Consider the following 18,430-nt stretch of genomic DNA (forward strand, 5'->3'; position numbering starts at 1 on the left):
TGCAAGACTCCTGTGAGACTCAATATTCATAAATCTGATCAAAGTTGATGGTTGTAAGGTAACCAATAAAAAGAAGAAAAGAGAATGGTCTCTGTTCTTGGTAACTGTGTAGATCAATGGTGTTTAGATCAAGGAGATTTGGTGTCGACAAAGTATGGAAGACTCAAAAAAAAAGTGAAGGAAAGGATATGGTATTCTTGGCAGCTGTTAAGTAAGTTCCCCATAAGAAGATCCCCCCTACTTCAGCCTTTTACTCTCATTATATAGGCTTTAGAGTTTGTCAGTGATCCTCCACATATCAGGGTGTCTCATTAACAAATCCCTTATTTTATCTTCCATAATGAATAAATAATTACAAATAAATATAATTCTCCTTATTTTTAAGTCAAAATTCCACAAGCATTGCGAAAATACTTATTTTCAGCTAAAGATGCACCAATTTAAAATAGAGTGACAAGAGATGTCACTTCTCAGCTTGGAATTCATGTTATTGGTGAGAAGTGTTAGAAACATGTATTTTGGGATGACACTACTCGCACATAATGCCACACGGGTTGTAGCATTGTTCTCCAACATTCCACACTTAACTACACTATTCAATTCCCGATTAAAGTGTACCAGTCTGCCTATTGAGCCAATTTTGGCCCGATAACTACGGAATTAAGCTATTATCATGAGCTACACGTAGATTCGTCTTGAAAAGCTATTTCAACTGCAAGTTGAGCCAGGTCATTTGGATAAAAATTGAGAGAGTTATGCCCATTTTACTGAAGGGTAGTTTGTGGTGTTTTATTCTAGTTGCGAGCACTGACATGACCAAATGGCAGCTCTCGGCCATGCTTGTTCTCAGACCCTTTAGGGTGTGTTTTGACTTGTTTTTTGATGGTAAGTCATATTTTGGGAGTCCTGGGACCCCAAAATCTCATTTCAACGCCCGAAACCCTAATAGGAGACTATTGTCACCAATTGGGGTCGGAAAATGGCAGTGGTCGGCCATGGTTTATGGGAAGCCATGTATAGTGTTTCTTGCTTATTTCAGTCATATGAATGCTAAAAAACTACTTGGATCATATTGGTTCTTGTCCAATTGCTTAGGAGAGCACTGTCACTATTTTTGTCAAAAAAGTGGTAGTGTTCGCATAAGGGAGCTATGAAGCCTTGGATAAATTTTTAATTTTCACTTGTATTTGATACATAGATGATGAAAATATAATTTGGCTAAAGAAACCCACACTCCTATGTGGTGGCCGACCACTGCCACCACTTGTACCAAAAATGTGGCAGTGGTTGGCCAAGTGGTTTCCACACTACTTGGTGGCTTTTCTCACTTGGTTTTGATATGTTATTGATGAATATTAAAAATAATAATAAGAAATAATAATGTTACAAATAATATATTAATATTTATATATATTTAAATTAATTTAAAATTGATATAAGTTTAATTAACCTGAAATAAATAATATTAATATTTATAAATATTCAAATTAATTTAAAATAAGTAATATTGATATTTATATATATTTAAAAAACTAATTTTACCGTTAAATTTAACAAAATATTTTTATATTCTTAAAATATTATGTTAAACTAACAAAAATTATTAAATAGTCACATTTATATATAAAGATATAGAAATAAAAGTAGACTAACACTTGAAATAGTAGTGATGTTCATTTGAAGCCAGTTTTTGTTTAATTGTTATTGAACATTATTGTAATTAAATTTCCTTATTATTTTACTGATCAGCTTGTGGTATTGTTTGAAGATTTTCTTTTTAAAATTTTAACAGTAGTTTTTTTTTTCTTTAATTTTTACGAAAATTTATATAAAAATTCACATATAGCAATTAATAGAATAACTTAAATTGCAATCAAAATCTATATAGCAACTCATATAGAAACCAACGGAACAACCCAACCGTAAATTTTAAAAAATAAAATAAAAAATTGTATATAAAATAATTCCTTTTGTTTTAATACTATACTCTATACATATATTAATATACACAAAAACGGAAGAGGAATGTAGTATCACCACGAAGTATTTATTATTATTAAGACAGTTAAATATCAATTCTCATATATGTTAATTTAATAATTATTATAAAAATCATTTGTTAATAATAATACTCTACTAAAAATATTGTTCTAAAGAAATACTAGTGCCAAGTAGGAGTGGTAAAACATGTCATCGTGTCGTGTTTGTGTTATATTTAATGTGACCCGCTTTTATATTTCGTGTCAAGCGTGTTGACCTATTTTTTGACTCGTGTCTAATTATCTCAACCCTAACCTGACCCGTAAAAAATCGTATTGTGTTCGTGTCGACCCACTGTAACCTATTTTGCTATTATTGAAACTAGAATTGTAGAAAAAAAATAATAGATTTAAGCTCCATTAGAAAAGTTATATACATTTATATATCTATATATATATAGTTTGTTATATAAAATAAAAATTAAAACAAATTAAAATATTTTTAATTTCATGTTATAAAGAAAATTAAATTTAAAATATTTTAACTTAATATTGAATCACTAAATATATATTTTTAAATAATTATATTATTATAATTATTTTTTTATTATATTTAAAAAAATCGTATCAAACGTGTCACATTCGTGTTAAGCGGGTCGTGTCGTGTTTGACTTGTTTTTATTTTGTGTTAAATCGTATTGACCCGTTTTTGGTACCCGTGTCTAATTTTTCCAGTCCTAACCCATAAAATTCGTGTCGTGTTCGTGTTTATGTGCCATATCGAAACTTGTTTTGCCACCCCTAGTGCCAAGTGATTTTCAACCACGTAATTAGTCTAGATGTGGGTCACCTATAATTTATGAGTAAATTACAATAAAGTCTTTGGATATATAGTATGTACTATGTGAGCTATTGCCATATAGCTATAAGTGATTGAGATTTTTTTTTTCTTGAGAAAATAAGTGATTGAGATTCAAGCATGGTTTTCTTCTTCTTTTTTTTTTTTTTTTGGCTAAATGGTACATTTTTTCTCATCATTTATTACCTAAAAAGGACAGTAGTACTATTTGGACATGGTGGCCTAATAAAAGCAAACCGACATGTAATTAGGTCAAATAACTCATGCTCACCACAAATCTCTATTCTGCAATTTCGTATTTTATTGATACATGTGAAATTAATTACTTGAATATATATCTCTTCTTTTTTGGTATGCCCTAATTATTGTATCTTCAGCAAAAGAATGTAAACACATCGATGGATTGACCATAATATTTTTCATCCTATTTTATTATTAGTTTTGAAATCGAATCTCATTGTGTACATGTCATTTGTAATGGTTCAGTATATTTTCTCATTTAATTTATATTAACAAACAATTATGATCTTCAATGTGAATTTTCTCTTAAATTTCTCAGATATGCTATATTTTTATTTTTGGATTTGAAGCTTTTCGTACTTTATTTATGTGATTTGGATGTATTTGAATACTCAATCCTAATATGCAACTGATCTTTTGCTAATACAAGTTTAAGGTGATTCTAAATTTCGTTGCCCTACCTTTAATAGTTTCAGAATAAAATTGTATGGAGTTTTATCTCAAAATTAATTAACAATGAGAAAAGTAACACATGCTTTTTACACATGGCCAACATTATCTTTCCCAACATTAATAATGCGAGATTATTTCTAATACATTTGAGCTTAGTCAGAATATGAGACTTTTGACAATTAATGTATTTGTAATAAATAATGTAAAGATATTGATTATAGATTATAGACAAAAAATTTTTTTACGTGATTTTATAGTTAAAATCTACATATATACTCCACGAGTAGTTATTTTTATTTATAGGTTTTTTGTGTATAGAATGTATTAAGTTTGAAAATTAGTCGTTCCCTTTTTCTCTTGTGTTATTGCTATTTATAGGAATTAAACAACAATTGTTTGATCTTATCTTAGCAACGGTTTATGAAACTTGAACATTCCCCATATTTTATTTATCTACAAATAGGTAGAAACGGTTTACAACCAACATTTGAAATGAATATCTGTTGTTTTATGACCTAGATCTTTATCACAGTTTCACTGAACAGCTTGATCTTAATATTGTACTCCTCGAAAAATACACTGAATGATTGATGTATACTAAATATGTACTGCCTCGCGAATCACTCAAATAGATTAAACCTTTCTCCCTGATCGCTAGGGGAAGGGGAGTGAAGTGTGGATGAAGGAGTTTTCTCCTCAGATTTCTCAAGTTGTATCTTTTGTGCAAACTAAGTCAAATATATTCAGCTCGCGATAAGTTTGGGTTTTTTTTTCTCTACATTGGTCACATACGCCTTCTTTCTTTTGACATGGGAAATGCTCGTTTTTTTATACTGTATGCGGCAAGGCGCATCAATTACCGTATGAAGATTCAAAGTTCAAAGCCAAAGCACCATTGGAGTTGGTCCATTTTGACGTGTTTGGGTGAGTCAAACAACCATCAATCAGCGGTATGCGGTACATGGTTACATTCATCGACGACTTCTCAAGGTAGGTATGGAGTTTCTTTATGAAAGAAAAATCTAAAACTTTTTTAGAATTTAAAGAGTTTAAGGAAATAGTGGAAGGAGAAGTCGGGAAGAAAATTTGATGCCTCTGAACAAACAATGGTGGTGAATATACCTCAGATGAATTTTTTGAGTATCTTCGAGAATGACGCATACACCATCAATTCACATGTACAAATAAACCACAACAGAATGGAGTAGCTGAGAGGAAGAATTGCCACCTTGCAGAGACATGTTGAAGCATGCTACATGTAAAGAACGTTCAAGGGAGGTTTTGGGCAGAGGAATGAAAACAGCAGCTCATGTCATCAGTAGACTTCCTCAGGCAAAGTTAGGGTTCATTTGACCCTTTGAAAAATTATGGGGATGTAAACTTGTAGTAAGTCACTTTCGAGTATTTGGTTGTGTGTGCTACGTATTCATGCCAAGCTACCTATGTAGAAATTTTAACGAAAAGGTGATACGGTGTATCTTTGTGGGATACGACAGCCAACGAAAAAGGTGGAGATATTGCGACCCTACAACTGGAAAGTGTTATGCACAAGGAATGTGGTCTTTGATGAGGCATCATCATGGTGGTCATCGCAAAATGAAGTTTTACCAGATTCTAAGGAAATGGAAGACAATTTGTAGAAGAAAATGGGGGAAGCAAATTGTTAAGTTACCTCTAACTGAAGATATAGATGAAGAAGAAAACACCGAGGATGAGGAACCTTAGAATCCATGGCAAAGAGGTGTGCATCAAAGAGTAGAAAATAATGTAATGATGGCCAACCAGAATTTCGGAGATCAACATGAGCGCGAAAGCCAAACCTCAAATACGCCAATGCTACTGTATCCAAAGAATAGAAGTTCAGAGAGCCAAAGTCATGAAGAAGCATACTAGAACTCTAAGTGGCTAGAAGCTATGAAAGAAGAGATAAGCATGCTGGAAAAGAATCAGACTTGGGAGCTAGTGCCAAAGTCGAAGGAAGTGAAACCCATTTCGTGCAAATGTGATTAAACTAGTAAGCTTTTAATAAAATTCGGTTTAGTACTATAGGGGTGGATCCACGTAGAAGTGAAGAGAATAATTGCCCACCGTAAAAAAATTAGAAAAAAATAACATTTATAGACATAATATTAATTTTAGTGTAATAATTAAATTAAATTACGATCATGTTTACCATACTTAGCACATCAAAGTTGATTTGAACTTTTACTTTGAGTTGTGCAATAGCAATTAGATGAGAATATGTTTAAAGTGTTATTGTCACGATTCGAGTTTTAAAATGTGATAAATTTATAATATTTATAATGGTCCCACTTTGACCCATATAGAAAAATAATACTTACAAATGACCCCTTAATTATATTACAAAATATTTATTCAAAAATAATGAAGAAACTCTTAAATCTATAATGAAAATATTAATAACAAAATTATAACCGCTCAACATATATAAGAGAACAATAATATCTCCGTAGTTATATAGTCATCGAATAAATAAATTTAATTGGTCAATATAAAATACTAAAATAATATCTAACATCTATCATTCCTCATTTCTAACTAGTACGTAGCTAACTCCAGACCATCCATTCAAGCTTAATACAAAATTAGTTTTCAATAAGAAGTTTGGTAAACAGAAAAAGATTAAACTAATAACGACTTTCTTCCTCAATGGTACTATCCTCATCCATTAGCATCAAATTGAGTTTTTAGAATGGGAGAAAATAGAGGCGAGCTTATAAAGCCCAGTAGAAAAATAATTAATATCAAATGACCTTTGGTTTAATAAAAATTCATGTATAATTAGCTTTTAAAAATAAAACATCTCATCACCATTATCAAAATATATATAAAAAAAATAGACAGACCACAAATAATCACAAAATTAAGCTTCAAATACATATCACATTGTCCACTAGACCCCTAACTCTTAATACCAATCATAGAAATGACATCCTCAATTGGGTAGTGGTGAACCACCAAAATAATGGGGCTCACATTCAATTCACTTCATGTACAGATCAAGGTCTTACACCAACAGGTGAGTGCATGTACACCTGAACTACTTATGATGATACAGAGACTAGATCGTGAATAACAATATGCACAAGACTGGATAAATATGACTCTCCTCAATAAAATCAAATACATCACCAAGAATGGCAAAAGTACATATTCCCTTATTTTAGAAAATTTGACAGTGTAACGGTTGTAATTTGATAAAATCTAAAAAATCATAACCTATATAGGTAATTGTACAAATATATATTTGGCACTCAGTGCCTCCAAGACAGTCCAAGAAAATATGCAGATTAAGTTTTCAATTTTTTAAATATGTCATAAATCACTAAAATTATAATATGTCAAATAATATTCATGACAATAAAATCAAATCCAATAATCAAGTTGAGTCTCTACTTCTCTCAAGTCATTAAACTTTGTCCAAAAAGACGATCCTAAGCTCTCAAATCCTGAGCTCCAATTATTTTGTTCAATCTTAGATATTACTTTTACATATATATTCAAATGGCTAAATAATTATTATCATTATATACTATATTCAAAACCGAACCCAACGACATATAACATGACTATATTAGAAGTTTCAATTTTTGAAACTTCACCTAAGTGGTGCACATTAACTATCAGTAGTGGTAGAAAGGGAAGCTAAAGGGTGTGAGAACACCCACCAGATTCGAAATTGACATTTAGAGGCGGTTTTTTGGTAAAAACCGTAGGTATATATATTACTAAACCCTATCCCGTCGGTTGAAAATTGGGATTTTTTAAGGGTTTTTGGGAGACCCTATGCCGTCGGTTCCTAGCAAAGAACCGACGGCATAGGTGCACACTTTATTGACACGTGTGCACCTATGCCGTCGATTCTGTGCTAGGAACCGACGGCATAGGGTCTCCCCTCTATAACCCTCTGCATCGTCTTCTTCTTCCTCACTTCTTCTTCTCCAGCCTACCCAGCCACTTACAGCAGAGAGAAACCCACGAAAAACCCACGAAAACCCTCGCCAACCACCTCTAAAAACCCACATATCTCTCTCATTTCTTCACCATTTCACCTCATTTTTGTCTTAAAAGTTTCTATTTTCAATATCTAATCCCATACACTAAAAAAGTTTTGTTTTTTCACCCATTTACACTGTACCCGAACCTATTTTAAAAAAAGGTGGTGGTTTAACTCCGACCACCGCTTTTAGCGGAGAAATCGTTCAATCTCAACGTTCATTAAGGTATAAATATGAATTCTGCTCATTTTATTAATGTACATTGGTATTATTTCGTTTTTGTAAATTTTTTTTAGGATTTTTTCATTTTATTAATATTATATTGTGTGTGCTATAGGTGGTCGGATTTTTGGTCGCAATTTGTCGCCGGATTGCGTTTATAAGGTAAATATTTATTTACTTGATATATAATATATATGTATATATTTTGTATTTTATTATTGAATATGTGTTTATATATATGTTGTGTGTATATATATTGTGTATATACTATTTGTGTATTTTGTGTATTTGTATTGTATATATATTTGTTGTGAATGAGAATGAGAGGTAGTAGGAATTTAATTAGTTTAGAGTTAAAGTTTTTAAAATAATGGTAGTGTGATATTTAGTTGATTATATATGTATATATATATGTATATGTTATTTTTAAAAAAAATTATGGAAATTAGTAACTAGTAACTTGCTACTTTGTTTAATAACTAGTAAGTAATTTAATAATTAAAATTTTAATTTGGTTGTATATTGCATTATGTTATAGGTTGTGTGTTAATATTTGAGAGTCGATCGACATATTTCGGTGTTGATCGGATTTGCAATAGGTATATCCATCCGCTAACCTTTTGTTAGTATAATTAATTATCAATGTATGCTTAGTTGAGTTTGAATATCTTAAATATTCATCCGTAGTGAAGTAGGTTCTGCGAATACATGTACTGCGGTCGGATTGGTGGATAAATTTTGTATTGTTTATGTTAGTTTCTTTGTTCTGTATTGTTATATTTGTTCTGTTTGTTACTTTAGACACTTTTAAAAATTTTGGGAACGTCCAATTACAGCCGTTATGCTGCCAAAATTTCGGTAGAATTTGGATCAAATTTCGGTAGAATTTAGTGTTATTAGTAGCATGATATTCAATTTTGTTTGTTAATGGTGTAGATATGACCAACTCGAGTTCGGGATCTGATTCAGACCCAGAGGCAGAGTGTCCAACCACAATACCTACACGAGGGCCGACGCAAATGAATGAAATATCCAAACTAATGGATCAGGGCAAAAGAGTGGCCCTCGAAGTTAATGATAAAGGTCAATACTGTGGAAAAAGCTATGCGAAGCTCGTATCTACTCTAGGAGTCAGATGTCGGCAGACAATAGGATTGGCTTATAAAAACTGGAAAGAAGTCAACCAGACTCTGAAAAATAAAGTTTGGAAAGACATTCAAGTAAGCTATTATTTGTTAGAATTTTTATTTGTTTTTCTATTACTCCAAATGTTGACTCTAACCGTGTTTGTTTTCCTTCAAAATAGACGGGGTTCATTGTGCCGGACACCTTCAAACATGATTGTCTCATCCTAGCTGGGAAGTTAATGAAAGACTTCAAGAATAGGATGACAAAAGACATCATAATGCCCGCGTTGAAAGAGAATGATGCGGGACGGCGGCACAAGTCCCTGAAAAGCACCCCGAGATCGACGCTGCTGATTGGTGCAAATTTGTTGAAAGTCGACTAACTCCTGAATTTCTGGTACGCTAATTATATTAACACTAAGATAAACTCTTAAATACAAGTACATGTATCTAATGTATTTTTTTGGCATTGTAGGAATTAAGTAAGGTGCAACGTGAACGTTCCTCAAAAATTCAATCCAGACATCGAAGTGGTCGGAGTGGAATGGTGAACGTACGGGAAGTTGTGGTAAGTAATACTTAAAATTTAATGTGCTATAATGTGCTATACAATTTAATTGGTACTCATTTCATTGTTATAACGTTATGTAGAAAAAGGACCTCGAAGTTGCAGATCCCCCCCGCCACCGTGTTTGGATTAAATCTCGCACCAAGAGTAGAAAACTTGTCACTGATTACGACAAGGAAATTGCAGAGAAGATAGTAAGTATATATTAATCCTTAATTGAGTTCTACTCATGAGTTAGTGTATATAATTCATATACTAATTGCTTGAATATATGCGTGCATTAGGCTCAATTAGAAGAGAAGCTTAGTCAGGGACAAATTCAGGTCCAGGGCCAAAACGATATCCTGACGCAGGCGCTCGGGACACCAGAGCATCCTGGACGTGTCAGGGCTGCTGGGTATGCTATTACTTCAAATGTTATTATTTAGTTACACAAATAAAATCGTTGCTAATTTGCTTTTTATGATTTGTAGGTTCCTGACCAGGGCATCTCAACCATCTCGGCGGGGAAGAAAAGGGAAGTGTCTGATGTTGTGGCTCGGCAAGCGAAGGAGATTGAAAAATTAAAAGCCGAAGTCCAATCCCTTAAGCAGCAAAGGAACGCTGCCGAACAAGAGGAAGAAGGAGAGGTGGCTGGTGAGGCGTATGTTCCACAACCATACGCTCCTCAGGATGAGGTACAACCACAAATTTATGCTGAGGAGTTTATTTCCCTGAACGACCAAGGTATCCTATACAATTTTGATGACCATACGACCCTTAATCAGCAAGTACATCTCTGCTCTGACAACATCGACAATATTGTGGCCCGAGGGCATTTGTACGAACATGTGGGTACGATCAAAGTTCACTGCTAGGATTACGATGATTCACATGCCCGGATCATGGTTTCGGAAATCCTGCAAGAGGACGCTGAAATCCCAGTCCCAATTGAAGAGTGCAGATATGTTAGGGACGTATACTAGATGTTCCTTCCTTGGCCTAAACACTTAATTTTAACAACCGAGGTAACTTCTCAACTCAAATTAATTATTAATGATTAGTGGAGTTTGAATATCTTAAATATTCATCCGTAGTGAAGTAGGTTCTGCGAATATATGTGCTGCGGTGGGATGGATGAAAAAACTACTGTTATATATGTGTTATTTGTCATTATACAGCTATGTTCAAAATTTTTGGGGTCATTCAATTACAACCGTTATGCTGCCGAAATTTCGGTAGAATTTGGATTTAATTTTATATATATATATATTATGTTCTGTTTTGTTTAGGGTCCACTCGCTCAACCGCCCTCAAGACGTGATGCGTCAAAGGGGAAAGCTCCGATGCTTTCTCCACAAGGCCGTGGTGCACGGGAAGATGACTTGTTCACGGAAGAGAAGATGGCGTTGATCCCTAATTCGCTAAAATGGATGATTCATGAATTCCTAAGGCTCAAAGATAAACGTGATATAATCACAATTCCTGTCCCCCGAGGATTCATTGCACCGCGTACCCAGATCACGTTATCTGGAGAGGATTTGCGACGAGTTGCTACGTGTGACTACATCGGCAACCAGGGAATGCTGTTTGGAATGATGTATACTCTTCTTTAATCTAATTAACCTTATATCAAATTATAGTTAAATTATTATAAGGCACTAACACTTTTTTTGGCAGGCACATATGGGAGAGCATCAACGGTCTGAGAAAAATTTTCAAGTTTTACGACCCAGAGCTTCTCACAGTGCATGGGATCAACGATGAAGAACAGAGTCAGTCTTTTGACGATGCGGCAAGACGATTGGCTGATTGGTTATCATTAATGAACAACAACCACCAAATGTTCTTTATTCCTTGGAATATCGGGTAAACTTTATTAAATTCTTTAGTGCTAATTGTTCATTTCTATATTATGTCTTCAAATTATTTTTGTACTATCTTACTTATATTCCAATATAATTTTCTAGGATGCATTGGACGCTAGTGGTGGTTGCGCCAAGGAAAATTATCCATTTAAACCCTGTAAAAGGCTTCCCAATTCCCGAAGTAATAGAACAAATGATCGGAAGGTAATAATTTAATGACTTCTTATGTAACGACTTTAAATTAACTAACGAATTGAAATGCTAATATAATTTTCCCAAACAGGGCATTCATGTATATAGGGAACGCACATGAGTATCTTGGCCAGTGGCAAGGAATTAACCAAGCAAACTGTCCAAGACAACCTAAAAGCCAAGAATGCGGATTTTATGTTTTGAAATATATCACTGACATCGTCGCACGTGCCAACCCCAGCCGTTACATACAAGATCAAAAAGCTGTAAGTTTTAATTATTGATTATAGTATATAAATTCTATAATAATAAATATATAATATACATATACATAAACTAATATAAATTTTTAATTTTTTTAACAGTTTGGGGGTAAGAAGCAATACGATCCAAAAACAGAATTGTTACCACTACAGCGAAAGTGGATCGAACAATTGATGGCGGTGATTCACGGTGACGATTGAGGTTGAAAGGTCGAAGAATTTTTCTTCATTATGTAATTTTTATAGATTAACTTGTAGTTAGATTTATTAACTTTAATATTTTTAACTAATTTTACATTAGTGTTTGTGTAAAATTTAATTACTTTTATGAAATTAAATTATGTATTTTACCCAAATTTAAATAATATTTTATTCACATTTTAAAAAATAAATATGTAATTTATATTAAATAAAATAATATATAAAATTATTAAATATATAATTAAAATGAAATTAAAATTATATAATTAAATAAAAAAAATTTGAAAAAACTGAAAATCGCTTGCTTTTGGCGTCGGTTCATATAAACCCTTTAGCGTCGTCCTGATCAGCGTCGGTAGCGAATTTCGCAAAAACCGACGCTGAAAGGGCTTAAAAACCGCCTCTAAAGGGGGTTTTTGTAGTAGTGGTACCATAAATTTTGCTGAAAATAAGAGTAGTATATATCAAAACGACCAACTCGACGAGTATATCACACCCATGCTAACCATTTGTCAAAATGGTATATGATATCACTAAAAAGTCGTTGGAAAGGGAAAAGTTATAAAAATGTCACCAAAAATAGTATGGAGTTGGATAAAATAACTTAGTGCAGATTGTTCTCCTCGACGAGATGATTTTACTAGTGAAGACCGATTGTCAAACGGACACCGGAGGTGATCAAAAAACACATTCAAAGTTTGAACCTCAAAACTTTAACTCGAGATCTCTCGCTAATGTTGGCGAATGAGGAGGCGCCACTCGAGGGTTGAGATCACCGGCAGATGGGAACCAATACTGTGGGTCAGGGGATGGCCAAAAAAATGCTCACTAGAGTTACGCTGGCATTTATGTTTGTGGATTGTTATTCGTGAAAGAAAGGAAGAAGAAGAGAGGGGGTTATGGGCGGGAGGAAAATGGGAAAAGGGATTTATTTAATAAAATGTGGGTCCCACCACATTTATACAATTTTTTTCTTTTCTTTTTTATTGTTTACTCCGTCAAACCGAGTCTCAATATTCTTTCTTCCTTAAAGAAATTTCGTCCCAAAATTTCAAAATACAACCTCAAGTTAAAAATTAAACAAGTGAATATACTTCATATACATCTCGGAGTCTAAAAACTAAGTAGCCTCACCTTCTTTGTGGTTCTTCCATAGAACTTTAATTACTAGAATCTCTCTGTTCCTTAATACTTTTAGCTCTCTCGCTAAGATTCTGATAGGTTGTTCTTCATAAGTCACATTTTTCTGAAGAGGGATAGCTTCATACTCAATGATATATGACGGATCTGATGTATACTTTCTTAACATAGACACATAGAACACATTATGAACATGCCCTATGATATGACATCTTGTTTAGTTTATAATGACATATCGCCAATACGACTAATTAAAAGTTCTTAAAGGAGTCAGGCAATATATCGCATCTTTGCTGGGGAAATTCCTATTTTCATATTTCACATGTAGTAATAAGCCAAATCCCAAGTAATAAGATTTTAATTCTATTGGATGAGGTTGGCCATGCCCGTCAACTTTTTTTGGGTATAGGTGCGGCTTGGTCAGGGTTGCATTTTACTATTGCAATTCGAATTTTACTATTACGATTAGTTTTGTCTCTATGATATAGTTTTAAGTATTTTAGTCTTGTTTATGTGACATAATTTTATTTTGTTTTGTTTCATTATTAGTTCTTCTTTGTTTTTCGATGACTCACCATCAAATCGCTGTTAGTGGTTGGAACTAATAAAAACTTTGCGACTGAAGTGGTTGTTAGTACAATTACTTACCTTGTACAATAGTTGAGTGCTCAAGCTACGAGGTTAAATGAACCTACTGCAATAATTTCAACTCACAACAAGAAATGTCACTTTTGCCAGCACATTTTTGTGCTGGCAAAAGTTGGTATTACATAAAATAGAATTTACCTATGATGTGTTGGCAAAAGGGTGGCAAATCAATGTTGGTATTAGAACTTTTACCAGCATAAAATGAAAAGTGCTGGCAAAAAATACTTTTCCCAGCGCGTAAATTTGCTGGTAAAAGTTAGATTTTAGCCACTACAAATGTACGCTGGTAAAACTTTGATCTCTTTGCCAGCACAGTTTACGAACTGTGCTGGTAAAAGTGACATTTCTTGTAGTGACTGTTGTGTCTTTTAAGCGGTAGATGAAACTGAATATATGTATTCTTAAGGTTAACTATGATGCTGCAATCTTTTTTTAATTTTTTGTGAAATTATCTAAAAAAATTAGACGGCTGATTATTTGGCTCTTTCTTTTAATTTTAATCGTGATCGTGTCTCTAACAGGGAAGATGTTCCGATTGAATTGTATGCTATTATTTTAGTTGATTGCTAATAATAAAATTGCATGATTTATTAAAAGAAAATGTATTGGATGAGCTGATGGTGGTTTTTACACTATATTAGAATTTCAAAAATCTAAATTATGTCTACAAATTTTATCAAGAAAAGCTTGATTTATTATTCATTCTTTACTTTCATTGTTCTAATCTTTAAACATTTTGCTCACACGTATAAATATTAAAACACATGTATATATACGTGAAAACATTATTATAAAAAAATAATTAAAAAATCGTTTTTTGACAAGATATATTTTAATTTTAATTTTGATATCCAAAACTATTTTGAATATTAAATTTTCTAATTTTTTTTTAAAGGTTCATATCTTATGACTATATTATGCATGTGCTTCAAATTTTTATTTTTTATTTTTTATTTTTTAATATATATATATATTTATATTATATAATCACATAAATACTTATATATAATTTAAAACTTCATTGCTCATAATAAAAAGTACATAATATATATTACAACTATTAATACAAAGGAGGACTCTCAAATAAGGAGACCAAATACACGTACGGATGCATTTGAGCTATAAATATATGTATATATTTATAGTCATATGACACCCACACTTTTTATTCATCTTCTACTAATATAAGCTGGAAAATCACCATATCCATCATAAATATCACTGAACACTGCATCAAACATAAATAAATTAATTAATTAATTAATAATTATTAAGACAAAAAAGTGTAATTAATTCAATATCTAGCTTTTCCTTAATTTAAATATGTGAAATTTGATTCCTAATAATAATGAACATTATTGTTAAGTACTAGTAGTGTGATCACCTTTTATAAGTGACATCTTAAAATTGGTTAGCGATATTCCTTAAAGGTTAGTTTAAGTTATATGAGACTTAATTACACCAATAACAGTCTGATACCAAAAAAAAAATACTAAACATTAGAGATAACATGAATATATAAACCATAAAATTTTGATTAATTAGTAAAATACCTGCTGCAGTCGGTGGATGGGCTAATTTTGTAAGGAATGCTAACGCCACACTTGCCCGGAAGTCCAGAGGCAAGGTTAAAGTTGACTCCTTTGATACTGCTAGCAGCTGACTTCAAGCACTTGCAGGCAGCCTGGCGATCGGCTGGGGTTTTAGCTGCCCCGCTCAAGGACTTAATACCATTACAACACCCAGCCGGGACAGCTCCCCCAACTTTTAGGTAGCTTAAGCATGGTGCCAGGCTGCTAGTCACCTGGCCACAGGTTATGGTGGCGTGCACCACTGGTGATGCCACCACCATAGCCAATACCACCAAGCATAGTACTTTCACAACTGAAGAACTTGCCATTATAAAAATGTGTGGTATATTTTGAGATTATTGGAGGATTGAATAGAAAAATCAAAAGGTGTATGTTTGGGACTTAGTGAAATTGAGAAGCAATGTGTAAATTTTGTGTAACGATCTGAGTGAAAATTAGCTAGCTTGTGCTCTTAATTTATAGGCAAAAACAAAGTACTGTGGGTTTAATTATTACTTTGGGAGAGTTAGTTGGTGGTAGTTGTGCTTCAATTACATTAATTAGGATAATGAAAATTAATTTAATATATATGTTGGTTTTGTAAAGTAATAATGTTTTTTTTTTTTGCCAATTTTATTTGTAAAATAATTTTTTATTTAGCAAATGGAGTAATTATAATTTAATAGATTATCAAGGGTATAGTCTATAATAAAAGAAAAATAAATTTTATCAAACCCCATATATAAATTAGTACTGATGAGATAGTGATTAGTGATGTGTTAACAATGATATGTTCATCTTTAAGAAGTAACATTTAATTTAAAAAAACTTTCCTAAAATTTGTGGTAAATTTAATTTAAAAATCAGTCAATATTATATTTAACTTAAATTTTACAAATTGTACGCATTGAGTAGTAAAATTAACATTTTTTTAATAAAATTATATTAAAAAAATGATCAAAAACATTAATTTATTTATTAAAAGTATATAAATACATACTCTATTAAACATATAAATGAAATATAAAAAATTTATTAATTATATAAATGAGTGGTAAAAACGGTAAATAAAAAGTAGTAATATTTATTGTGGTACTGAAAAGTTTGATCTGTGCTATATTTAGTATTAAATTTGATATAATTTTTAACATGTGTCAAATTTAGATAGCATTATACATTAGCATTAGAGTTCAATTTTATAAATTTAAGTCAAAAAATACATATACAATATATTTATAGCACTTTATTGGAGATTCTCTAACGTGCAACTACTTCTTGGTCTTCATCCCTTTCGCAGGGCCGACCTTGAGTTGAAATGGGCCACAGGTAAAAAAATTTTTTTGCCCTTACTATAAAGATAAATAATATTTTTAAAAATTATTAAAAATATATGTATATTTTCTAAAAAGTATTTTTTTATTTGAGTCCCTAAAATGAATCCTAAGCACAGGCCTAGCTCGTCTATACTTAGGGCCAGCCCTGCCCATTTTGGCTTGCCTCTAGGCTTATAGTCTCTGTGTTTTCTTCCATATGCATGAAGAGATTGTGTTGGCCTTTCTGTTCAAGAGTATTGATGGGATATGGTGTAGATCACTTCGCCATTTCTTCGATAGCTTTTATAATTTTGGAGATTACGTACTACTTTATACCTCATTCTGTCTTAATTGAGTACTCAGTATGACCCTCAAAAGTTCTTTATCCCATTAAGAATAATACCACTACTAGATAATCTCCCTAAAGGCCAAGTATAATCTTTTCTAATAAAGAGGGTGAGATTTAAACTTTTAATCCAAACTAAAAAAAATGCTTAAGAGTACTTGTTGCTGTTGAATGAAATTGAAATTGATCGTCTATATCTGTCTTAGTTTAGATCCGACCCTCTGTGTATCTAAGTTACACGTGGCGACATGGTTTGCTTACAGTTGAGAGAATGACATGTACGAATGAATGCCTACTGAATACGTTGAAAAATGTAATTGGTACGTACACTTTTCTAACATTAATGCCCCACAACAATTTAATGTTCTCAAATGATCATATCATCGAATCTAACAAAATATTTATTTATATATATTTCCTCAAATTTTATGTCACATCTTTGTTTTATTATAATTAATAAAATAAAATTAGGACAACCACAAAAAATAATCTATAATAGTCTCATCTAATTTTATTATAATTAACAATTTTCTCTTAAGTGCTTGATCGATGTTGTTTTGAGTTATCACAAAAAATATTACTTCTAACTAAGATATAGTATTTAGTTATAAGTTATTACTGATTTAGTTTTAATCACAATAAATATTGTGATTAAAAATACATATAGTTACAAAAAATTGTAATATTTGTGACTAATAAATTTAGTCACGGACCTTTTAGTCATAATATAAGAATAATAATTTATAATTAGTCACAATTTATTTATTTTTTGTCACAAGTTTTGTTGTGATTAAAAATTATATTTAGTCATACAAAAATTATATTGTAACTAAAAAATTATCACTAAAAGTTGCAGTTTTTTGTAGTGAATAAGTTGATTTAATGGTTTAAAAAAATAAAAAAAAAATAACTTGTTTTAATGAAGATGTATTATTTTTTATTCAAAGAAAAATATTTTTAATATCATATTATTATTAGTGCTATTAAGTATCAGATATCATGTAGATAATAATATATAAATAAAATATTACTAACTAATCATATAAAATTTCATTTCTAAATGATACTAACCACTAAATATACTCAATATATAATAATGTTCATAAATTAAAATGATTATAAATCAACCAGAACTATATAGTTTCTAATAAATATATTTATGAACTATATATATAGTACTAGTTGTTCAATCATTTTTAACCACGTATGTATGTACGTGTAATTGTGTGGGACCAACTATTATTTATTAGTGTTTTTGTATGCATCGAATTCTCTCGATCTTTTCTTTTTTGTTCAATATCAATACACTACTTTTCTCATAATAAATACAATAAAAAGGACAGCATTAATTAATTTAGAATAGTACGTACTACAAAATTAAATTCCAATATGGAGGTGCTACATATATAAAAATTATGATAAATTATATACTATGTATATTT

At 31.6% G+C, this 18,430-nt stretch overlaps 1 protein-coding gene across 1 annotated transcript; it reads right to left on the reverse strand.

Moving 5' to 3' along the window:
- Window positions 1-14,757: 14,757 nt before the first annotated feature.
- Window positions 14,758-15,879, reverse strand: LOC115698127 (non-specific lipid-transfer protein 1). Its single transcript, XM_030625301.2, has 2 exons — window positions 15,312-15,879; window positions 14,758-14,986 (listed from the first exon to the last, which is right to left on the reverse strand). The coding sequence occupies exons 1-2, from the start codon at window positions 15,656-15,658 to the stop codon at window positions 14,977-14,979; spliced, it is 357 nt and encodes a 118-aa protein (XP_030481161.2). The 5' UTR covers window positions 15,659-15,879; the 3' UTR covers window positions 14,758-14,976.
- Window positions 15,880-18,430: the final 2,551 nt, after the last annotated feature.

The sequence above is a fragment of the Cannabis sativa genome, chromosome 7 (assembly GCF_029168945.1).
Source record: "Cannabis sativa cultivar Pink pepper isolate KNU-18-1 chromosome 7, ASM2916894v1, whole genome shotgun sequence".
NCBI classification, from domain to species: Eukaryota; Viridiplantae; Streptophyta; class Magnoliopsida; order Rosales; family Cannabaceae; genus Cannabis; species Cannabis sativa.